The sequence below is a fragment of the Aquila chrysaetos genome, chromosome 2 (genome assembly GCF_900496995.4).
Source record: "Aquila chrysaetos chrysaetos chromosome 2, bAquChr1.4, whole genome shotgun sequence".
Classification (NCBI taxonomy): domain Eukaryota; kingdom Metazoa; phylum Chordata; class Aves; order Accipitriformes; family Accipitridae; genus Aquila; species Aquila chrysaetos.
Genome location: NC_044005.1, coordinates 24,496,007 through 24,521,733, shown reverse-complemented (window position 1 = coordinate 24,521,733; position 25,727 = coordinate 24,496,007). Strand labels below are relative to the sequence as shown.

General features: G+C 38.6%; 1 protein-coding gene across 48 annotated transcripts in view; it reads left to right on the top strand.

Moving 5' to 3' along the window:
- Positions 1–25,727, top strand: part of NRXN3 (neurexin 3) — a 1,038,943-nt gene that overhangs the window by 897,015 nt on the left and 116,201 nt on the right. For 33 of the 48 annotated variants that reach the window (XM_030007358.2, XM_030007356.2, XM_030007348.2 and 30 more), the window contains one exon: positions 21,986–22,075. The exons of the other annotated variants lie outside the window; for them this stretch is intronic. In XM_030007358.2, coding sequence (XP_029863218.1) covers positions 21,986–22,075 — 90 coding nt within the window. The remainder of the gene's footprint in view (positions 1–21,985; positions 22,076–25,727) is intronic. 48 annotated transcript variants of the gene reach the window in all.

The window sequence follows — 25,727 nt, the reverse complement described above, 5'->3', positions numbered from 1 at the left end:
GTATGTGATGCTGACAGTGCGTAAGATAGCTGAGGCTTGATAATGTGGATGGTTACAAAAGGCAGGAGGAGCACAAGCAAAGAATTCCAATGTTAACCACATTCTTCTTATCCCTATGTTGTTGTCTAAGATCAAGCCATGGAATTAGATTCTAGCTCTGTTATCCATTGGTTAGAGAGGGAAGTGTGGCTAGGAGAGGCCCAATCTGGGTATCTTTCCTCTGCTCCTTTCATCAATTATTTTGTGGTAAAATACCTCTGATCCAGTTGGCAGCCAATTACAGTCAGTAAAAACCCCATGAATAAATTTTCTTCTTCTATTACTTGCTGTAGTAAGTCCCTGGTGTAAAGAAACAAAATATCCAGCTCGTTGCTTTAGAGGGTTTTTTTGTTTTTTAAAAGGGAAAATAAATCACACTCAGAGACTACCTCAGTACCCTCTGCTTCTGTCTTGACTAAAGATATTCCTGTGTTTTCATTAGAAGATGTATGGTTTTATAGAATCAGCATTAATCTTATGTTCTGGGCTAGTATTGAGTATATTGAGTTGTACCCCAAGGGAAAAGGACACCTTTATTCCAGACACCTTTTCCTTTCCATGCATGTATTTCAATTTCTGGCTGTTTATAGATGATGAAGTTTTCAGCCTGTCCCTGTGAAAATAAGGCTTATGGGGTCATACTTTGTGTGTGTACGTGTGTCTCCCTTATTTTTTCTAGTGTCTTTCAAACCAATTTTTTAAACAAATTTTAAAAAGTTGAAAAAAATAAAGATCCTACATGGCTAGGGAAAAAAAAAACAAGGGAGGAGGGCAGTGTTCCAGCCCTCCCAGAGGAAAGGACTGTGGCTTGATCTCAATTCATGTTAAATACCAGAATATCCATATAATAAAGAGGCATTATGAATGCCTCAGATTCAGGAAAAGCTTCAATGAGCCAATAATTACAGGAAACCGATACTTATTAGTTCCCTTTTCTGGGCAATTAATGGTTTAAGAGAAGACCAAACAGGACCTTTTGAAATGAATAATTTGTTGTCTTTCACAGACCGAACTTGCACTAGTTTCTCATACTGAGTGCAAGACCAAACTGGCATTCAGCAGAGTTTCAACTGTGTAAAAAGCTTTGTGGTTGGGTTGACCCAGGCTAATCCAGCATGTTTTAGCTGGAGACTGCTGAAACTACAGTTCATATCAAACTCGTGTAATAATAGCTAAGGAATCCCATATTTTACACATAGGATCACTTCAATTCTGGAAACACAGTTATTTGTAGTGTTTAAGAAACTTCGTATTTGTAGCACATGCATGTTTGGGCACGCTGTGTTCTCTGTCATATGAACAATTTCATGTGTACTTGATTTTCTGCACAGTGCTACAGCCTAATTTTTCCAAATTTTATAAACTAGCTAAAGTATCTTCCTCGTCATCACGTGGTGCAATCTTCAGGCAGCAGGGCTGCATTCTGAATGGCATTTCCATGCTCCTGAGTTTTATTACCTGTAGAAGGATTATACGTTAAACTCATAATTACTTGCTCAATGGAAAGTACAAATAAAAGTGAGATATTCATTAAATGAGCAGAGAGAGAATATTGGCTTTCCTTAAAACACAGTCTTCAGTTAAATTGAAATTAAATGAAACTAGCCCAATGGGACTGAAAGACTCCAAGGCTGTATTTTTGCAACTTCAAATAAAAGACAAGGATGTGGAAGGAAAATGGAAAAGCAGCAAACTTACAATTCAGGCACTGACATTTTGGTTTTTGTAGCATCCAGTTGCATCTCAGTCACCTGCAACATGAGGTGCTTTTCTCGTGAGGAAAAGGGTTAGAGAGAAATGGTAAAGGAAGGAATTAACTTGGAGCTAAGGTTGACTAAGCTTTGGGACTGAAATAATCCTAGTCATTAGGGATGATCTCTCACTGTTTGTACCATTCCAACTCTGCCAGAGTTTCTCTTACTGGGCAGTAAGACTCTGAACAGTAGCCCGGTACAGGTGAGAGACAAAAGCTCCTGAGAACATGGTGATGGCATATAGCAGCATTAGCACTGGGGCTGCTATCTGCAATTCAGCTGTCGTGGTTTAGTTCAGCAAAAACCATTGAGCCATTTATGATTTATTTGCATTAGTTTTGCCCTTTCTCCTCTCTCTCAAGTACACAATAAGGAGATGGGCTTTTGCCATAGGCTGTATTGATAAAAAATTCCTTGATGCTTGATTCATTAAGTTGGTCATCACAATGTGTTTCTCAGTCAGGGTATACACCTTTTGCTAACATACGTATGAATTTCTATGCCCTAAAGTACAGTTTTCTATGACTACCTCCCTTGTCTTTTCACACGTGCCTTCACCCTTTGGTGTATATCCCAGATAACAGGTTGTGCTTGGTCACTGTTATTTTCTCGCTTCTATGTTCTTTCTGAGAGCCTTCTAAATAAATCTGTCTAGTGATGAAGTAGGAGTCATTTTGGACCAAGAGTAGGTAAGATAGGAAAGCTAGTTCAGGAAGAGGAAGCATCTGACATGTTTTTGTTTCAGATTACAGTAAAAACCATCAACTTTGAAAAACTTTACAGTGGGATAGAAGGATTTAAATTAGGAATCCTGAGGTTTGGGATGGAGTCAGCAATTCTCAAGAGAGTTAAAAACAAATCTGTCTTGACACAGAACTGGGATATGTCAGTCCCTAAGTTTTCATTAAGTCTTAGACAGGAGATTTTTTTTCTCTGTCCACTGTCTTTGCTTGCAAAGAAATACTTTGTGTGTTGGCAGATTTGTAGTCTACATCAAAACAAGCCTGATATTCCTGTTCGTTCATCCATGAACTGACTACATTTTCTGCAGCAGAAAAAGAAGCAAAACTAGGTGAAGAGAAGCTGTAAAGCAAGAGTATCAGTGACACCAAAAGAAAGTCTAATTGGAGTAATGTTTTAAAGGAGAAGATTAATGGAACAGAGGCAAAAGGCAGGAAGACATTGTCATTTAAAGAAGTACATGGTTTAGCAAGAGAACTGTAGCCTGGATTTTATTAATGCATTTTAAAAATAAGAAATAGGACAACACTAAACAACTGGATCCTTATCAGGATTCATTAGTTCATCCACCCAATACGGATTTTATATTTTTCCCTTTTATCATTCTGAAGCATGATCTCTCAGCCTTCTTTTAGGAGCCTCTACCCTTTCAAATGACATTAATTTGCAGTTCTATTGGTGCTGAAAAAAAGAAAAAAATATTTCATCCTATGTGCCCCTACTTCATTCTCTCAAGTACATGTTTGAGAGGAAGTTGGATTTTAGGAAAAGCTGGACAGTTAGCTCTTGACAGCAGAACTCCAGGGACTCTTTGACTGCTCTGGCCAAGTACTGTGGCCTGATAAGTGCCTACCTATAAAACAAAAAGTTGGTTCTGAGCCTCTGATGTCTGTGCTGGGATTTTACTTCAGAATAGTTCCAGTTCCAAGGACCAAATGACCCTGAACAGTTGGGGCATATATATTCTGGTTTAACTTCATTTGAAGGGACTCTAGTTTGTACTCCCTGAGAGCATTTCAGTATGTGAACCAAAGTGTAGCAAGTGGAGAGTGTTGGGAGGTACACCTTGGAGGCATGCTCCTGATTCAAAACAAAATGCTGATGTAGATGGAGCTTACCTTAGTGTACAGCTGGAGCTGGACAGGGGAGTTCATTCTTGCATTGCTCCTTCCCGTGCTTATGTTGCTTAAATAGTCAAATTTCTGTTTTCTACTCTTCGTCATCTTCTGCTCAGGGGGATCACTTTACCAATGCCATTCACCATGTAACCGGCCCAAGAAAAGTGGCCACATGGGAGTGGAAATGATCAGTCAGGAGACAGGGAAAGGTAAGATGACTTCCTTTATCAGCAAGGCTGGCTTACACCAGTTTAAAGTCTTCACTGAACTACATCTTTAGTAGTCTATGTGAGAAGTCATTCTTTCTCACCTACCATTGCCTGAACTAAAACGCTTTCCAGAAGCACAGGTTAAAGTGATAGTGGTCTGGATTGTCCTATCTATCTAAAATGTGAAAGGCATGAAGTCTCTCTTGCTACAATATATTTTTCATTTACTTGGTGGAAAGATCTGAAATCGCTTAGTCAGTACCAGGCACATTATGTGAGACAGGGAAGAAACCTGGCTGAGTTCCTACTTGATTCTTTCAAAAAGTTTTCCAGCAAACTGAAGGAGTACTGAAGGAGCTAGCAGATGTTATGGCAGGACCCCTCTCGATCATCTACCAAAGGTCTTAGGAGTCTGGTGAGGTCCCTGCTAGCTGGAAGCTAGCCAGTGCTGTTCCAATTCACAAAAAGGGTGTGAGGGAAGACGCAGAGAACTACAGACCTGTTAGTCTAACCTCAGTTCCTGGTAAAATTATAAAGATCAGACTGGGTGCTATTGAAAGGCATTTGAAAAATAATGCAATCATCAGGCACAGTTAACATGGGTTCACAAAGGGAAAGTCCTGTTTAACTAATCTGATATCCTTCTATTATAAGGTCACCCACCTAGGGGATGAAGGAAAGGTGGTGGATGTAGTTTTTCTGGATTTTAGTAAGGCTTTTGATGCTATCCCTCACAGCATCCTTCTGGACAAGTTGTCCAACTGTGGGATGAGCGGGTTCACAGGGAGCTAGGTAAAGAAAAGGCTGAATGGCAGGGCTCAAAGGGTTGTGGTGAATGGGGCTACATCTGGCTGGTGACCAGTCACCAGCGGTGTTCCTCAGGGTTCAATTCTAGGGCTAGTTCTGTTCAATGTACTTATCAATGATGTGGATGCAGGAGTTGAATGCACCAGTAGCAAGTTTGCTGACAGTACCAAACTGGGAGGTGCTGTTGACTCTCTTGAGAGATGAGAGGCCTTGCAGAGGGATCTAGATAGATTGAAGCATTGGGCTATGATTAATGGGATGAAATTTAACAAGTCCAGATGCCGGATCCTACACCTAGGATGGAGTAATGCTGGGCACAAATATAAACTGGGAGAGGAGCGGCTGGAGATCAGCCCTGCGGAAAGGGATCTGGGGGTGCTGGTCGACAGCAGGCTCAGTATGAGTCTGCAGTGTGGCCTTTGCACCCCAAGAGGGCAAACCGCGTTCTGGGGTGCACCAAACCCAGTATAACCAGCCGGTCAAAAGAGGTGATTATCTGGCTGTATACAGTGTTGGTGCAGCCGCACCTTGAGTACTGTGTGCAGTTCTGGGCCCCACAGTTTGAGAACGATGTGAAGGTCCTTGAGTGTGTCCAGAGGAGAGCAACAAAGCTGGTGAAAGGGCTGGAAGGCAGGTCCTATGGGGAGTGGCTAAGGACTTTGGGGTTGTCCAGTTTGGAGAAAAGTAGGCTGAGAGGCGACCTCGTTGCTCTCTACAGCTTCCTGAGGAGGGGAAGTGGAGAGGGAGGTGCCGATCTCTTCTCCCTGGGATCCAGTGATAGGACCTGTGGGAATGGTTCAAAGCTGCACCAGGGGAGGTTCAGACTCGACATTAGGAAGCGTTTCTTTATAGAGGGAGTGGTCAAACGCTGGAACAGGCTTCCTAGAGAGGTGGTTGGCAGGCCTCATGCCTGTCAGCGTTTAAGAGGCGTTCGGACAATGCCCTTAATAACATGCTTTAACTTTTGGACAGCCCTGACGTGGTCAGGCAGTTGGACTAGATGATCCTTGTAGGTCCCTTCCAACTGAAAACTATTCCATTCCATTCCATTCCATCCTATCCTATCCTATCGTGACTCACTCCCAGAGTAATAGAGAATGTTTGGTAAAGGTTATAGTTTTACATTTAAGTGAAAGGTGATGAGACACAAGCTCTAGAAAAAAATATCGTGACTCTCAGTTTTTCTAAAGTTTTTTTAACCTTATGACCTCCCATCTTTGAGAAAATTTCCAAGCAGTTTGTTTCGGGACAGCTGAAATTTTATACAACATCTATATATTACAGTTTTAATAGATACTGTATGTCTCATCTCATCTGTTTTACCTGTAGAGAAGAAATTATGGTGGTGGAAACAAGTGAAATATTTATGTTGGTCTTCCCCTTTTGATACGCTTGAATGATATGCATGGTTCCATCTTATCCTTCTTTTACTAAAAGTCTTCTGTGACTAAAAGGCTACAAATTGAAATGTGGGGGGGTTGTATTGCTGTTGAAGACCGTTGGATACTTTAACAAAGTGCTGAGTATTTCTCAGTGGGATGATGCTAACTCTGCCGTGCTTGTGTGCTCTTTGGGTTGTACCAAATTAGAATATCGGTTGCAGCCTAATAAGATTCAAAATATCTAGATCCTCTTTTTTTTTTTCTTTAATACCCACCCAGAAGTATTGTAGGCATTTTAAAAATGCAGTAGTACAGTAGGCCAAACAGAACTTGAGTTATGTCAGCATCAGGGATTTTACAGGACTTCTGGGATGGGAGAAATGGAGCACAGAGCTGTTTTGGGGAGAGCAGACTGAATACTGCAAATGTAGAATGGAAAGGGCATTTAATAAGCAAGGAAACTGAAGTTGGTTTAAATATTAAGTGTTGTATGACACCCCACAACCTCTGATGGGTGCTATTGTAAGTTTCTGTGAAAAACAAAAAACAGATTTCATTTTCAGATATGTGGGTGTCCGCAGCTCCAGCTGTCTTTAAATGTAATGTTGGTACTCAGTATCTCTAAAAATGGTTATACCCATCTCTACAAATCAAATTCCCTGAGTTTTACACAATTGTGACTACTGAACTGGAGTTCATAGTCTGTTTTGAAACAGGTAATTTCTTGTCCTATTCAAGCCATTTATCAACTTTCCCTTGATATTTTCAATCTCCTTCCGCAAGTGTCATGATCTTTTTGTTCAATGAAGTCCATTTCCCACCTCATCCCTCTACTGGAGGGAATTCGAGGAGGGTGCTGTTTCTTTTCTTTTCTTCATTCTTTCTGGGTTTATTTAGTTTTTATCAGCAACATTTTCTTTCTCTCCCTCTGTGATTTCCCAGCCATGAGATAAATAGCCTTGTATCTTACAAGCTAAATACAATTACTGCTATCAAAACTGGAGTCTTTCTCTACCAGTAAATGTCTCTTGGAAGCTGATAAGCTGTTCAAGGCAAACTGCAGGCTTCTGCCTAATCCTGAGATTAAACATAACCACCCAGAAGACAGCAAGAGATAATTGGGGGGGTGTGGGGTGGGGGGATGCAAGCAGGAGAGGAAGAGAGGAGGAGAAAGTGAGATCCTCTCCTGAGATATTAAGAGGACATACACAAGGCTCAAGGTTATTTGTAAAGGAATTACACAAAACATACAAGAGCTTGTTATGATGAGGAATTTCCTCAGATAATGCAGCGATTGTTGTATTTGTTAAAGACAAAATTTAGCAGGGATTTGTTTGATGTAAAACATAGAGGGGAGCTGTAGAAAACAGCTCCCAGTCATGACTGCTGATTTTTATATATTAGTCCCCATCTTGTCCTTGAAAGGGGAGGTCTCACAAGGTTGCATCCAGAGTCTTTGCACATGCTGGCTGGGGTTCATCTCACTGTCTTTACGCTGAATATGGAGAGACAGTAGATTTCCCAAGAGCAAAGCGGGGGACTGAGCCAGTTTTTCCGTGCTCTTTGTTTTGCTACCTGCTGACCATCTGAACAAGGGTAACTTAACTCTCCTGTTTGTGAAACAGGGTTAACCCTGATCTTCTAGGAAATGAGTGCCTTAATTACAGAGGAATAGTGTGTTACACCTGTAGTAGTCTTCAGTTACAACCAAGGCAGGATTACTGAAGACAGATAGTCTTTATGAATCAGTCCAATACAGTTGAAAAAAGCAGCCTCATTTCTGGATATGTAAGTTCTTCTTGATTTTTTTCATCAGTGACATTTTAATTTTCTCCCTCTGTAATTTTTTTAAGGTCTTGTGTTTCTGAAAGCTTGTCTGTATTTTTTAACTGTTATCAATTAGCCTAATGGGATATTACCTCTCCCAACTCAGCTTTATTTAATTTAGAATGCATTAGTCAAGAAGGAGAAGGTAAGTTTGGGTGTTCTAATGCTAGCATCACTGGAGGATTTAAGAGAAGTCTACATATCCTTTCTTCAGCTGATATGTGCTCTGATACTGTAAATAGTATGCAATATTGTGATTATAAGTTCTCATGAGCTCAGTAATGCAGAGTCTAATGCTGATTGGGAAATTAACAAGGAAAACTCAAAAGCAGAACTAACTGGGGTGTCTGAGTCATTGCAACAAGTTCTTCCTTTCTAAGTTTGTACTTATCCCTGCACAATACCCCTGCATGGCTCATGTACTACTTCAGTGATTTCCAAATGTTTGGTAGCTGAGCCTTATTAGAGGAAATAACTAGTTCTCTCTGCTTTGCAGAGCCTGGCTCCTCCTCCCCCAAATTCTCTCTGTCTCTTCCAGAGTGATTTTGGCATCTCCTCATTCCCTCTTCTTTCCATCCTCCCCCCCAACCCCAAATCTGATTTCTGCCTTCTTGTGCCTCTTTAGCAATCCCTTTCCTCTTTCAGACTCGAGGCCTTTATGATCTCCTTCTCACTTCTGAAGCTTTGCTTCTGAAACGAAGATAACAGTAAGAAGCTTGGCTGAATCCATTTGCCTCCATGAAGAGGCACAGGGATCTTGTGCTTGACTGCTTGGAGTCATTAATAACTCCCGTTGCTTGATGTGCAAGCTGAAGGGATTTCTTTGTGGTACTGCCAGGTCCCACTGTGGTCTTAATATTTTCCTATCCAAATGCCCTTGTGAGTGGGTAATGAGTTAGGAACAAGAGCACTGAATTTTGATTAGCCCTGTGGGCTGAATGTGATCCCCAGGGTTCTTGTCGTACACTTGTTTGTGGGGTTTGATTTTTCATATTGTGCTCATTTTGTGGGACTTAAATGAGCTCTCAGATGCTTCCTATCAGCATGAATTGGAGATGGCATGTAAAGTGCCTTTGACAGATTTACTGCATTTTATAATGAGCTAAAACATATAAAAAGACAGGGTTAATAAAACAGCATTGGAGAAGCACATTTTGAAGGAGGTACTGTGACATATGTTGAAAGATCTGCCAAGAGGGATGATTAAAGCATGACAAGTTGATGAAATCAAGAGTTGATTGTAGCTTGTCACTGCAGGGCCATAACATCTATAATATATTTATAAGGTTGGAAAACAGATAAATACGGCTACATGATATGAACACTCAGTTTTGGTCCCCTGTATCCACTGAGATATAAACCTACACACATTAAGTCACCAGCAGACAAACATACTTTGGAATTTGTGCAAAAACACCCATGTTAATGCATGTGCATCCATACTGGATGATGGGATAGGATCTGATGTGATAAAAAAGTTACGTAAATGTTGCCACTGTGCTCACAGTTTAACTTCTGTGTACTTCGTGTTTTGCTTTCCCACGGGATGTATGATGCTGTGGTTCATTTCCATTTTGCCCCTATCCCCAACAGTTGCATGGAAGTGCTTTAGGGCTTGTCTGTCTTCCAATTCTGTCTTTGAGGGCAGAGGAGAGGAAAGACAGAGAAAAAAAGAAAAAAGTTACTATATTGCAGTTTCCAGTACTCATTCTTCCTCTCAAAGTTTCATTTCCCCAGACTGATCCAGGGTCTTATGACATGCTGCATTCAATAGTCTGCTTGAGTTGCAGTCACCAAATACCTCAAGCCCATGTGAGTGGTAGTCTGGCAAGCACCAGCGTTTCTGTCAGCTTGGCATTAAGAAAGAGGGAAATGCATGTTTTTTTATGAAGATGTGTAAGGTAACCAGGCAGGACAAACAGTACAGTATTATTTAACAGCAATAGGATTGCAAGAAGGAGTTTACCTAAGGAAGGACACACACAGAATAGTATTTTCATGCAAGTAGCCATGACCATCTAATTCCCACCTAGGATCCCACAGATAGTCCTTGAGCTGTGGGAAAGAGGGGAGAAGGGATAAGAAGCATTCTTATGTAGCAGTCTCTGTTACTGCCACGTAACAGTCACGTAAAAGGTTGTTCTAACATGCAAATACATGCCACAGAGGCAATATTAGTTTTAATTTAGCCAAAATACTTTATCTTGTTTATAGCCTGGATAAAGAAAATATTATCAGAAAGTACTGACAATTTGAGGAAAACTTTTTGTTGGTGCTGTCCAAAAGAACAGAGATATGTATTATATTGCTGCATGCTGTTAGTTGAATTAGGGTAGCATCATTCTTACATCTTCCTAAATCAGACTAGATGTCCAATATGTCAAATCTACAGGCGAATACCAAATACATCAGAAGAAAATTTGCTTTAATGGTCAAAATGACACTTCTGTCCAATGGTCCTGGATTTGGGATGGTTTCTATTCTGTCCTTCCAGAGCCTCTTTGTTCATCTAATCAGCTTCTTGAGCTGGACAGCAGCCAAGTGTCTGATGCTTCAGAGAATTACAGTGACCCACTATGGCAACAAGAAAAATATGCCCCAAAAGTTGTCCTTCTAAAAAAATTCGTCCTACTATAATGCTTAGTTTGTGACCTGAAATATGAGGTCACATAAGCTGTATGTGTTTGTATCACGTCTACAGTCATTATGTTTGTATTACTCTGTTGGAAAGCAAATGCTTTCTTTTTTCCCTCATTAATTCATTCAGGGAGACATGATCATGTGGCAATACTCCCACTCCCTCTCCAGCTGCAACTTGATAGAAGTTACTCTGCTGTATTGTGAGCGCATTGCTCAGCCAAATTTAAACCAAGACAAAACAAAACTTAGGCAGTTTAGTGGCCTGATTCTCTTTCCACTGATGATCTTGATTCTCAAATCTCAGTTCTTTCCTCTTAGCTTAGTCCTACAGACTAGGATTCTTTGTAAGAGAAATTCTTGTAACACAGAGGGAATGCTTATGAAAAGTTGTGTTAACCTTTGACAATGGTAGTATGGCATGTAATAACTCATGAAGAGATGAGCTTTATGATTCCCCAAGCCTAGGCTTGCTCTATGTAAGAATGATGACTTAAGGTATGCCAAAATACAGTATCCATGGGGCACTGATACATCTTTCTACCTAATTGTTCTCACCCTTCTTGTATCTAATATAAGAACCCTGGGCCGAGGGATTTCCCTAAATATTGGGATTACATTCTTTTTACTCACTACAGGCCTTTGAGTCCCTGTCTCTGAGATACTATGGTGCAAAACATGTGTATTGCATTCAGACAGGGATCCAAGCCATGCGTTTCTTCCTTGTATCTCTTTGACATCCAGCACACTTCATGCTAAAATCACCACCACGCCATTTTCCATGAACAGTAATTGCACACTAAGAGTCGTAGGTGTATCCTGATAGCTTGGTCTTGCTAACAATTCTAGGCTAAAGTATACAGCTGCTCACATAAGCATGCTTATCCTAACTGCCTGAATGCTCAAATATTAAGAGCTGTTCTCATCTGTTTGTGTTCACTGGTCCATGATTGTATGAATGTCCAGGTACCAAGCATAAGAAGTATCACCAAAAATTTCTGATAAATTTCTCCTTTGCTGGAGTAAGATGAATTACTATTGGTTCAGTCATCTGATGATACATAAAATGTAGCTGTATAATGTAGTGCAGAGAGAGATGGAGAAATATTTCTCAGATGGAGAATCAGGCTAAATAAGATTGCTGGAAAGTAAGAATCCTGCTAGACAGCACAGTGCAGTGAACTCCCAGATATTAACGTAGTTACGTTTCTCTCCTGGGTTAGTTCTGTTTCAGTTTTCCTGGTCAAATGGAGCTGTTAGAATATATTCTTTTTCTTCTCTCCCTCTCTGGCTCTCCCTCTGTCCCTGTCTCTCTCATAGACACACACGCGCGCGCGTGCGCGCATGCAGTAAGTGAGTAAACAAACATCTGGCCTGAGGGATCAGAGGCTTGAACAAGAACTTTGTGCTGTTCTGATCTTATTGCCTGCAGAAAGAACAGTGCCAGCTGTAATCCCAGGTTGACAGAGCTGACATGCAGTGACAGAAGGGGCTCATGCATCCACATCAGCCTTCTCCCTGCTCACTAAAAGGCACTGGAAAGCACAGTAATTGAAATCCAATGCTGTGGACTGAAGCAGAGCAATTGTGTAAAAGGATGGTCAGAAATGAAAGGGGCCGGTCATGGAACTAGGAGCCAAAAGTTCCTGAATCCCAGCCTTGGCTTTATAGATGCCATTCCCTGTGGTCTTGGGCAATGCTTTTACTACTCTGTGGCTCAGTTTTTCAGTTGGTAAAGTGGGGATAAAGCCTCAATTTACATTATCTTCCAGGACTTAAATAGAAAATATTCTACAATTCACTGAGTATGAAAACCTTTCTGGGTCAGTGAACTTACATCTTTGCTATTTACTGAGTACCTGGAGCACCCTGGAGACTGAAAACTCCAGTGTTGGACTTGCAAAATATTTTGTATTTTTTTCTTAAGCCCCACAAATTCAGAGTTAGTGAGATTCATGCTGCATGCTAGTCCGTTGTGTGCAGACTGAGTGGTATTTTACCCCTTCACTACTTAGCATTTCCATAGCAATTTCCAAAACTCAGTCAATTCCAAGAAAGAAATGGGTTTAGAAGGTTGGAGTAGGAAAAATATATCTACAGAAACTACAAGTGCCTTTTCCCATGGGTCTACCTTACTTCTGACACAGTGTTACTCAGTACTGATTTTTGTCACCGTATGGATGTTTCCTGTGCCTCTAGTTCATGGCTTGGCTTTGTGAATGGCACCTGTCTTTGAGAAGGCTTGCTGGGTCACTACAGAGTCCTGGAATTCTCTTTTCCTTTTTCTAAGCTGGTGCAAACAGAAGAATTGATTTCAAGAGGAGGCAAAGATCACCAATTTGTAGCAATTAGAGATGGGAAAGGTCTGTTTGGTCTCATTTATTCCATTCTGTAATCAACTGATATCCCCCACTGCTTTATCAAGTAAAATTTTAAATAATTCAAGAATTTCCCTGAGGAGACTGTAGCACTAATACGTAATCTTGATAGGAAGTGCTTCTTAATAAACTTCTTCTTTCATCAGTTTCTTACTTGCTTTTAGTTATTTCCTGGCACTCACCCTAGAGAACTTGCCCCTTTCCTTATGGTTTTTGTCTTTCTGTTATTTGTAACTGATTAGCTTTCCAGTCCTCATTGGTGACATTTGACTAAATGCTTTATAGGCATTACTCTCATTAATATTACTGACTGAGCAGCCTCCCTATATTCACTGTATTCATGGGAGAGGACTGTACCTGCTTTCTCTATTTGTTGTATATTCAGCTCCCCATATTATCACCCTGATAATATACGCACAGATAAATGAGATCCAGAAACATCTGAAGGTTTCTGGTGGAGCCAACTCAGCTCCATCGCTGCCAGCATCAAGGCAGAGACTGCAAGTCCTGCTGGAACTAAGCCGATTCCCACACAGATACTGGAGTGCCTGCCGGCACCTTCCAACAAGGAGTCTTGGATTTGGTGTAATGCCTGATAAACATAAAGAGGAGCCCTTCTTGAACGGGCAGCTCAGTACGCTGAGCCTGAAGTGGTTCTGCAGGAATCAGTGCTCTCCTAGCCCTACCTCTATGCTGGCTGTGTCAGACCTAAGCTAGCTGTCTACCTGAGTGTTCTTGTTTGCAGAGGTATGATCGTGAGCCACTGACTCTTTATGAAGCAGGTGTAAGGCCACAAGTTGTCTTACTGCAGATCCTGCACCATGCAAAGGCAGTTGTTCTGTTTTCAGTCTCACGTTCGTTCTGGAAGCAAAATAGTTGCACTCGTGTAGCTCTGATGCCTAACCCAATACATGTATGCTAGATCCGGTGTTTCTCTGCCCTGACTTTGCATAATCCACAAAACAGATAAGCACCCCCTAGATAAATGCGACTTTAATAGAATTTAAAGTGTCAATACAAATAAAGTGGTTTTGGCACTTGCTTATTGCTGCTCGTTCCCATTGGGCTATATAAATCAGATCCTGACCTTTCCCAAAGGAAGCAACGAAGTGGGATGTGGGGACAGTAGCAGTGGGTCTTATTCTGACATCTATTTCATATCTCTTCCTGCAAAATGAAATTTGTTCTTGTTTAAAATGGAAAGATCAATATGTAGTTTCAGTTGTTCTTTAATAGTCACTTTAGCCTTGGCTGCCTGATAGGGGGCTTAATTTGGACCTGCTCAGTGAAAAAAACCAAGAATTTACACATTACTTAAAAAACATCTCAAAGATCTGGTAATGTAGACACCCAAATTGTTTCATATCTGTAAAAAGGTTGAACTGGTAACTGCTTTCTCTATACTGTACACTAGTTCACTTTTCCAACATAAATCAAAAGAGAACTAAAGCAGACTGCTTTTATCTCATGCCCATTGCCTGAGCTTCTGTAGGGCTGAAATGATTCAGTATAATCTGCTCATATAAAATAAGAACTGAATCACATTTTTTCACAAGACTAACTTACTTTTTTCTTCTGCACGCTTGAAAAAGTTTGATTAACCTTCTTCCACCTTTGCTAGTCTGAGTTTTCTTTTTGTTTTGCTCCTGTTGTGCTTCTGTGTTAGATTATTGGGGTAAGGCAGTCATTTTCTTAGTCATCCGAGACAGGACTGAAAGATTAATCTAAGGGAGGTTGAAATGTTGCTGATCTTGTCCTGGGGCAAGAGGGGTGAATTAGATGACTTCTCAAAGTTTTCCCTAGTCTTATTAATGTCACAGTGGTCCATGTTAGCTGCACCTTCTGGATAGACATTTAAACTCTTAATCTCCTAGTTTGCCTCTGGATTTCCCAATTATTTTGGCCTGAATGCTGCTTTGCTTTGAATTAGGATCCTATGGTTTTTTAGGCTTAAAAAGGTAAGATAAAATAGAGAGTGGCAGCAGCGTAAGGCTTTTGGTTGAGACAGCAGAAACTTAGAAACAGCACCAGTTGCCTGAGTAGCTTTTGCTGTTGTAGTCTTGCTTGATAATTCTCTCTCCTATTTTTAGTACTTATGTTACCGAGACCTCGTTGTCTTTTGTCATGCGGGCAGTGAGCTGAGGAGAGTTGCAGTGTGAAGGTCAGCTTTTAACTCCTGTCCATGGTGCGATGAACGAAAGGAGAGGTGTGGCTCCCAGCAAACAATGTGAACAGAGGGAATTGAAGATAAAGTCAAGGGCATGCAGGATTACGGGGAAAATGAGGACAAGAAATAAAATGAGAATTCAATAGCAAAAGATGCAACTTAATTGAACAGTGAAGGCAAGGGGAAAAACATAATATCCAAGAGCTGAAGCAAAGATAAACAATGTCAAGACTTGGCTATTCTTCAATCCCCTCAAATGAAATAAAATCCCAAACTTGAATTAATCTTCCATAGCACCCCTTGTTACACAAGGCAAAACTGAAGCTTTGCAAGAATTTGTAGAGGGGGAGTTTGTGGTAGTTAGAAAGATGCTAGATCACCTGCCTTATAATTATTTTGTTTAGTTCCATGGCCATCCTGTTTCATTTCTGTATAAGCAACATCTATGGTTTCAGGTTTGGACTTTTTTCAAGCATTTTATAAAAACTGCTGTGAGTAGAGATTTTTTACATGTTTTGATTTTAATGCAAACATTCCCTATGTTATATAACATAAACCACAATATGGTCTTACGGTAATGAGACAAAATAAACAGCTATACATAAACAGGCCTGATGCTAAAACTGTTTGTAATGTTGTTATTCCTTCCTGATTTACAGAAGAAGAAGGTTCTAGTCCTAAATATAGGACTAATAGGCTTATCTCAGTTTCCTAGCTGAATACAAAATGTGAACAAATGATGGTTGTACTCTGTATTATTTAGAACAAAATATGTACTTAAGGAAATGTGAAAATGGGACAGTTCAGTGTACTGTAAGTTTTTAAGTGCAGCTGCCTGAAAATAGAAGTGGTTGAAGAGGTTCAGTCTGTACCAATCACAAACACACTTCTGAAATTTTTGTGCCCTTTATTAGATGTTAGGGAAAAATGGTAGCTTTTGCATGATGCATGTGAGTTTCCTTTTCCAGGGTGCACAACATCAGCTCTGGAAAAGTTTTGGGGCTGAACTGAACTGAGTCAGTTTATGTTAGTAGAGGATTTAGCCCTCAAAGGTAAACTTTGCAGGCTGTAGCAGGCTACCATGCCCCCCTCCCTTACTGATGTCAATTAAGTGTATGTAAATCTTAGCGAGATTATGGGCATCCATAAAAACTCAAAAGGACCTGGCATTAAAGGCCACTGGGTGAACCAAGCTATCGAACGCTAACTACTTACTAGCCCTTCTCCTACTGAAATTCCATTTACAGTACAAAGAGAGGTGGAATCAGTTTAAACCTTGATCACAGATATCAAAATGTTTTCTTAAATCATTAGTATCATCATATAGCCTTTCATTTAATAACTGCTTATTAGATAAAATGTCTCATTCTTTTTAGAGACTTATAAGCAATGAAGAAAATGTTGCTGCTTGTAGTGTCTCTTCATAAAACAGCCTTTGGCATTAATTTAGGACAGATGACTGTTTTCTTATGGTATTCTTTTTAGCATCTTCACAGACTTGACAACACATCAGGTTGGATTAATATTCCACCTGGAAGTGAGCACTTTCTTTCTGCCCAGTGCAATTTGCTGGAACCTTTCAGCTTTTCTCTTTCACACCAAAGCGGCAGTAAATCATCATGATTGGTATCTAGGCCAAGAAGCAACATTTTTCAGAGCTTCAATTGCTCTTTTACTTTCTTTGGCTTAAGAATCCATTTTGGTTTAGAAATAAGCTTAATGCAATGAAGATTGTTTGTTTTCTTAAAGGAACCATAAATGGAAAAGCAAAACATTATCCAACATTGAAGGCTTTTGCAAGAAAAATTCTGCTTTGCTCATGAGCAAATTTAAACTGTCTTGCTCTGGACTGTGCACTGTATCAAAAGCATTTCTTGTAGGAACTGCTAATAGTAATTAGCACAAGCAAATTCTTTTGATTTTTTTCCCATTTTAGTTTGATCTAAATTGAAGATTATCAAGAGCTAAAGCTAGAAGTGAATCTGATCTATTTATCTGTATAGTCCATAGAGCAGACATACAGAGGGCTCCAGAAAAAAGACAGAAGGCTGGCAACCGATCATATTTAACCAGCAGGCTCCGATTTTTATGACTGAGGTGCCAGGGTTTCTTGAGGGAAAGAGGGAAAACAAAAAATAGATCTCTTCTGCCAGATTCCTCTCCAAAATATTTAGTCCTCAGGAATGTCTGTGGTATTTGAAATGTTTTGAATATTCAGGTTAAACAAGATTCATGGATCCAGAAGATTTCAAAATGTTACCGTTAAAATCCTTAAGGTCATAAGAGCTTGGGTGCTTATCAGTTTGCTGGAAAACTGAGGTCTGTGTGCTACTTAGGAGATGCAGCAGGATTTTTGTTAATTGTACATGTGAGTACTAAATGAAATAAAAGACTTGTTTTATCCCAGTCTTCACAGAGCTGGATTTGGCTGTGCTTTGGAATTTTGCATGAGAAAGGAGAAAAAAATAGGTGAAGGAATGCATTTCTGAGGTACAGTTCTTTAGAAGAAGCTAAGTCATGAAGCAGATCATAAGTCATACTGATATACAGGAACTTATTATGCAGGTGAAGGAAAAAGGAGCAAAGTTATTTCAAATGAGCAGTTCCTACTGGTACTTGACTATCATTTAAGCAGCGAGAAACTATGGGAGGAAAAATATTTAGTAAATCACAAGTAGCAAAACTAATCAACACAACTTTACTATAACAAACTCTATCCTGCAGACCTTTGAGACCCACATTGATTATGAATGCAAAAGAACTATGGGATTAAGTGTATATTCTAAAATAAATTTAAATGGCTATCTTTATCCTGTGTATCCTTTTCTGAAGTGCAGCCTTGAATCAGAGCTGGAGTCAAAGAGAAAAAAGGAAGGATCTAGATGAGTTGCGTGAAGGGATTGTTTGAACACGTGTATCATTCAGCATTAGAAAGGCATTGCATTGAGGTCACAAAAGGATTGTTACTGAAAGTTTCTGTGTATGAAGATGGACAAGGATCCCCCTTAATCACATCATGGCTCAGCTGTCAGAGGTCCAATGAGCTTACTTCATGCTGAACTTATGTTACTTCGTGTTGCAAACCATGATAATTCCTTTTTGAACTCTCATATAAAATGCTGTGTTTATTTTTTTTAAAGCACAACTCAAAATCAATATTAATTTAATAATTGTATGGTTTTATTGATATTTAATGACTATCCCAAGCGGTTAACAATGGAAAACTTGTTCTTTAACTCAATGTTATAACTGGGTATATCAGTGAACACATTCTCATGGACATGTTTTTTAAAATCATTCTTACTAATGTCTGAAATAAAATTTTAAAACAAAACAAAAAAGAATAGATCAGGTACTAATGTTGCAATTTAAACCTATTTGAATTTTCTAATGTCCTTCAATTTTTCATAGCTTTTAAAGGTATGATTTTTATATGTATTTTAATCTTGTTGAATATATCTGCCTAATAAGAATAATATTAAAACTAAATTAAACCTGATTTTTTAAAAAAGTCTTTAAAGATGTAGTGGGGAATAGTTGTCATTTCTGGCTTTCTTGAAGGTCTAGGACTGTATTTTAAGAAACCCATTTTTCCCTGTCATGTCTTCTTTCATTGTCCCACTTCCTTTTTACCTTAGTCTTGCTGGCCTGTTCTTGTCAGATGCCCTACTTATGAGAAATTTCAATCCACAACATTTTTCCCTTTCTACGGTCAGCCCTCCACACAGAGGAAGAAGTGCTCCATGCCAGCCGCTGGCTGGCTCATGTTCCTATGGACTGTTGTGGATCATTCTTTATTCTGAAAAAAATCTCATTGCCGCCAGTTAAAGGTTGCTTATGTACGTACCGAATGAAGCCAGTGGAGTTTTTTGTTCTGAGTAAAGTGTGTTATAGAATTTCTTTGGCCCTATAGAAAATGTTCTCGACCATCAATATTAAGATTTCAATGCACTCGTCTAACCAGAAGTTCTTACTCAGAACATACTCTATAAAGTGGGGAATAACCTCCATTTCTACTGAAATCACATCTTTCTATATCACATGCAATATAGATGTAGTAGTAGACTCTCTGTAAGTGTTCGATTCTGGGTTGACAGAGAAATTTAGGAGTTCACAGAGAAATTTAGGTCTTTAAGTCCCACTGAAACACCTCCTAAGAGTCTTTCAGGTCCTAGTCCTCCTTTCTTACACAGAGAAAAATAGCCACACTGCAACAGACCAAAAATATCCTGAAGGAGATGCAGAAATTCAATGATAGCATTTATGAGATTTAGCTGGTTTGATGAAGGAGAGCATGGATTAGTGTGTTGAGAAAAGGTCTAATGGATAAGCAGAATGCTTTGCTAACTGATCTTAAAAAAAAAAAAAAAATATTATTTTTGTAGTGAGCTTGACTTAATTACTTTTATTTCTGTTCTCCCCAAACCAGCAGGTCTGCTTCCATGTCCTGTGAGTGTAAACTTCCCCTAAGCTTAAACAAATGGGAGAACTTGCAGGAAAGGGACCTATCTTTTAGTTTAATAAATTGGGAAAACAAATGACCTGCATGAGCCCAGCCTACATTAGTCATCAGCTTATTATTAATAAAAAGATCAAAAATAATTGTTTTGTTAATATTTCTGTCCTTTAGCTTTAGGTGGGTTTTTTTGTTTGTTTTTGCTGTTTATATTACCTCAGCTGCTCTTTATCAATTTTTTTCTTAGATCCTGCACTGAACATGATTCAAATTTTATGTTTATGAATCTGTATTTATAGAAATACAGAACTGACTATTGGTACTTTTTGGTCATGCTGATCTGAATTATGAGAGCTGGGAATCTACTTAAAGATAACTTAATGTCTGTGAGTGACTCCCAGCCACCATGGTACATTGTTTAATATTATTTAATAAATGACTGGCAGAGTGTGTTTCCGATATTTTATCTTTTCCTTCTAGTTTATCCAAGTAACCTGCCTGTACATGGCAGGCATGTGTGGTGGGACAGAGAAACTGGTACATCAGTGTGTGTCAGCTAGTGCTTAATTAGATCTTTCTACAATGGGAAATAACAGTTTCCCACAATGGATCTGTTACATGGAAGGAAAAAAGTAGATGACTTTCCAGGAAGGTGATAAGGAATCAGGCCAGTAAAGCTGCTCTTAAATGTTTTTGCTTTGTTTTACCTGTTGCTCCAGATAAGCAGCAAGGCTCCTAAATGTTCATCATTATAGTTGGCAATATTAACCCAAATCGCTGTTTTCCTTACAGCTGGACTTAAAGAGACACAGATGATGATTTTCACAAGTACCCCTTAAGATTAGGCCCATGCTTTATTATGTGTGAATCCTTGTGGGATTCTAGCCAGTGTGTTGCTTTAGTGCCTCTCACCTGTTCCAGAAAGTCAGCAGTAACAAGATGATGCTGGAGAGGATAGCCATGGTCAGCAGAGTGGCAGCATTTCTGAGCAACAGTTACGCAGTAAGGTTTATTGACCACATGAGATTTACCAGTCATATTGCTTGCAGTATGAAAGTGTCTGCTATTGACTGGGTGGAGCATCTTGCCAGCTGTTAGTCATATGTTTTTTTTTCCTCGGTGTGTCTTTACATTGAAAAAAGATTCAAGCATCTGTTTCAGAAAGCAAATAAAATATGAAGCCACCTTAGGTTATTTATACATGGGATTTTAAAAGCAGTACTGCAAATTGTGCAGAGCAGTTGCTGACTCTTGGACTGCCATTTATTCAAAACATGTATTGGAGCATTACTGACCTACTGAACTTCTGTTTATGGTAGCATTACTTCAGTAAGGCGGGGGCTTACTCTCGTTTTCTACAGTATTATAATGAAGTTTGTAAAAGATGCACTCTTTTTATGCCTATCTGACTGAAGATTTTTTATAAAAATAATACAGGAAGCAAAAACTAGAATGAGTCAGAAAGTGACTACAGCTGAAGAAAATGAAAAAGCAGAATGATGGCACTTGTTTACTGTCACTCCTAACACCGTCAAACTGAGCTGCTCCTTTCTACTAGCAGTTGGCCCAACCCACCTGACTTGTACAATTTTTCAATAGCCAGGGAATTTGGACAAAGACTTTATGTGAATCCTATTCCTCTCCGTACTGCGCGAGTGATAAGAGCTTTCCTCCATAACACACTTTGCTGGATAATTCTATTATCCATCAACACGGAACAATGGAATTGCACTTGCCAGAATTTACATCTTGGGTAATTATTTCTGCTTTCATTTAAATTAGTTTATAAGCTTCTGTTTTCTGGCAACAGGCCCAAGTCTTTGGTAACTGGACACAAGCCTTCACATATCCTTAATGAATAGCTCGCCCTCTTTTTAAATTTTACTTCCCTTTTTTTCTATCTTCCCACTCTTAGTTTTTTTTAAAACTACTCCTATTACATCCTTTCAGCATAGATTCCTTATAATTTCTTCCTTCCTTTTTTTCTGTTTACTGGGTTTCTAGTCCTAACATGTGTCTTTTACTACTGCAGGAAGGTTTATCAAAGTACTAGTACTCACTATGTGTTTGTGTGACTGAGGTACTGTGCCATGTCCTTGTGCAATCAGATGTAGAGTCTGATCAAAATGTTTTAACTCATGGCACTGAGTTCACTCAAGGTCTCATGTCCCAGACAAATTACATGTGCCTTCTAACCAATTTGGATAAACAAATACTCTGAGGAGAATCTGAGATATCTTTTTCATAGGATTTAACTCCTTCGACCTTCCAGAACCTCAGGCAATTGGGTGTATAACTATTCTCCACTTTACTAAAGATAAATCTCTCTCTTTTCAAATACATATGTACACACACACACTTATTTATTTATAGCTAAATAAGGTCATAAAAAAACCCAAAAACTCTAGGATGTTTTAACTATTTCATTGACTTTTCAGATTGTTTTTAAGCTGTTTTTTAAACTTTAAAGGCAACACTGATAGTGAACGGTTCCAAATGGTAAAACAGAAAATCCCCTTCAAATATAACCGGCCCGTAGAGGAGTGGCTGCAGGAAAAAGGTAACAGTCATTAAAACTTTCATTTTAAACCCATTTGATTCTAAACCCTCATTTTTAAAGCCTGCAAATAAATGTTTCTTAAATGATAATCGCCTGCTGCATAAATGACTGTTTTAATTTTCATTATAATTTGTGTCAGCTTCCACCTGCCATATGTTGATAAATCATGCTATAATACATTGCTATTAAAATGCAGTTAAAGGGACGAAATTCTAAGATTGCTATCATAGTAATGACAAACAAACAAGCAAAAATTCAGGAGACATTTTCTAAAAAAAAAAAAAACAGAACGAAGAAGAGTGAAGAGCAACAACATGTATTATGGCAATTTAACTACTGCATGATTTACCTATTTTGATTTGTTTTTAAACTACATTTATATCTTTATTATCAAAGTTTTCTTAAAAAAATTTCAAACCTACTTGTTAAACCACTTCCTGCAAGTTTCTTTTTTCTCATGAGTCTAATTAGCCACTATGGCTATGTATTTCCTAATTGTATTAAGATAATTAAACGATTTTAAAAAATGTTGTAAAGAAAACATTTTTTAACATTTTCATTTAAACTACAGTAAGGGAGACAGAGAAAGATGATTGTTCTGTCACTTTTATGCTATGTCTGGAGTACAGTTTGAACACTCAAATGATACATTTGTCCAAGTTATGGGTCAAATTCTTCCCTAACTTAATGTCAGGCAGTGCTACTTAATTTTGTGGGTTTTCCTGGCATAATTGGCCTCAGTTTAAAGCAAAAGACTTCTTAACATGCATAAATCCGGTTGCCTTGAGTGAGAGTTCTGCATACACTCCATGACCTGTTGAAATGGGACTTGTGTCCAAACAGTAATTTTTTTTATTAGGAATTTGGAGGGGAAAAAAAAGTCTTGGATGTAGAGCCCAATCCAAGGTTCTGTTGAAGGTAACAGAATAACTCTTACTGATTTCAGCAGGGTTTGGACTGGGCTCTTGGTAATACAGTAGAGCTTAAGTCAGGAAGATCTTCTCCCTCTATACTAACTTTGTATTTAAAAAAAAAAAAAAATCACTGTAACTAAATCCTTACCTTGAAGTCTAGAAAAAGCAGAACATGATCTTCTCTTGTTTCCTTTTAAGAAAGTACTGCTGATAAAAGGGGGTGACCTTTGAACTCATATCTTGCATTTTCTGTGCTGACTTAGACTATGGTTGTTAACAAATTTCCCCACGAGGGAAAACCAATGTTTTGAAGGATTGGAAAAATATAATTTATGTTCCATTTCAAACTTCTGTCCTCAGCTAAATTAAACTGATTCAGCCAGTATGAATTAAATTAAGGACATGAAGGATGTGGCTAACTACACTCAAAATATTTTTATGTGAACGGTCTGATCCTGCAAAGTGTTGTGCATGCTCAGTTCCCATTGACTTCAATGAGAGCTGACACTGTCGCCCACTTTTCAGGTTTGGTCTACAATGGTGTAATGTTTGTGACTAAAGCAAAAGTATTTGTGAAAGTAAGACAAAAATATTAGTGTAACTAAAAGAGAAATATTTTTTGACTACCAGGGTTTTATGGAACAGTTAATTCAGCTAAATTGTAAATAAATTTTAAGATAAAAGTATACAGAAAATGCTTATTGAGTCTCAGTGGGTTGCCCTGTTAATTTACAAGATCAAACTAAAACAAATAAATAAAGCTTAACACTAAAAAGAGGATAATTTTGGTAAGTTTGAATTGCTAAAGTCCCTTTAACACTAAAGACAATGATTGCCTCAATTTTGTTAAAACAGATGCATGTCTAATTCCTTGATGCAGTTCATGTGCTTGAGAAACCCACTTTTGTTTTCTTTTGTGGTTTTGGTTTGTTTTTTTTTTCCTTTTTGGTTTTCCACCAATTCTTTTATTTTATGTCACTGCTTCTCCAAGTTTGAGCTTATAAGCATGCCAAGGCACTTTCATTTGTAAGCCATCCTGAAGTTTTGAACTGAAGTCTACCTTTTGTGGATATTGATGCTTTGTTAAAAGACAATCACACATGCAGTAGGGTCTAAAAGAGACAATATTTGAGCATTCAGACACTCTCAAAGCACTGGATGTTTTTAGGCTACAAGGGTAGAGCCATGTTTTTACTAAAGTGAAAGCAAATTCAGTCTTCACACTTTGTGTTAGGGAATGACATTGTGCAGTGTAACACCTGAGACAATATAGCTTTGTTCCTTCATTCTGAAGTAGATAGACATTTTCAGCAACTTGGGTACCACTCAAATTAAAAAATAATAAGAATGAATAATTTACCTAGCTGTTCACCAACCTGCTCATCCATCTGGTCATCCATCCAGCAATTAATGTAACATGAAAACCTTCTGTCAAAAGACTTTATAAAGATGATGAGTGAAAGGGTAGCTTGCTATCAAAATGGAACAAGATGAACTGATGGATGGAGGAATAGGTAGATTAATCAAAGAGACAGCATACAGAATAGCTGTCTTGCCCATGTGAGTTCTTGGCTTGAGTGAGGTAAGATGAAACACTTTTCAGTTGACATTTTTTAATCCCATAGATTTGGTCTTCCTGTGGTACCACTATTCATAATAATGAAATAGTTCATTCTTGGAAAACAAATATAATAAAACATCTTTCTGAAGCGGCATCGTTAACTGGGTGTGGGGTTTTTTAAAATTTTATAAATTGGTTTAAAATACTTTTAAGAAGAGCCCAGGTTTACAATCTTAAATTGTATGAGTAATAAGAAAACATTAAACACTATTAACTTCACTGAGATTATGTATGTGAGTAAAAAAAGAAATATTAGTCCTAAATTGTCCAAATTAAGTAGTCATAAACCCAGCAGATTTCCTTAGGGGAGTACATGGTGTCTGCTAAGGCACAGATGTTACCTATTCTGCAGTTGGATGAGCTAATAAAGACCCAGAAGCATCTCGTCAAATGGACTGATCCTGGAAGTCCTTAATTCTTGAAATCTCTCTTACTTACATGTGAAGTCTTGTTGATGTGAGTGACTGTACTTTTGAAGCAAGAATTATTATTGTGAATTAGGATTTGCAAAATCAGGCCCAAAATCTCTCCTAGTGTTACAGAAAAGTTACACTTCACTAAGATTTCTCTGTGATATTTTTAATTGGTGTTCGGTTTTCCAAATGAAGAAGTCAATGAGAGAGCAAACAAAGAAACGAGAGCTTGAACTATTCAGAACATTTACAAAACACCTGAGAAACTTAAAATGTGCTCATCATTTTTCTCCAGTATGACACTAAAATAGCAGTAGGAAGAGTTCTCTGTGGAAAAGAAGGACTGTAAGTCTGCAACCCTTACACACCTAGTAGAATTGACTAATGTAAACAGTTCCTCAGTAAAATTCAGTGGCCAAATAAATTTTACTTAGGGGAAGTAATGGCTTCAGAACTATGTCATCAAAAGAATGATTAGAAGAGATCTATGGTGGTAGAATTAAGTGTATATTCTCTCAACAGTTTTCTCTCATTCCATATGCATTTCCCTGTTGTCTTTATTCATGCACATGTACACTATTGTAAAGTGAAGAATGAGGAATGACAGGTTGTAGGTGACTCCAACAAGTGATTGTTCTTTTAGCAAACACAGTTCTAGTACCAGTGCTGTCTCCAGCATTAACCATATGGTGCAGCGCATGAAT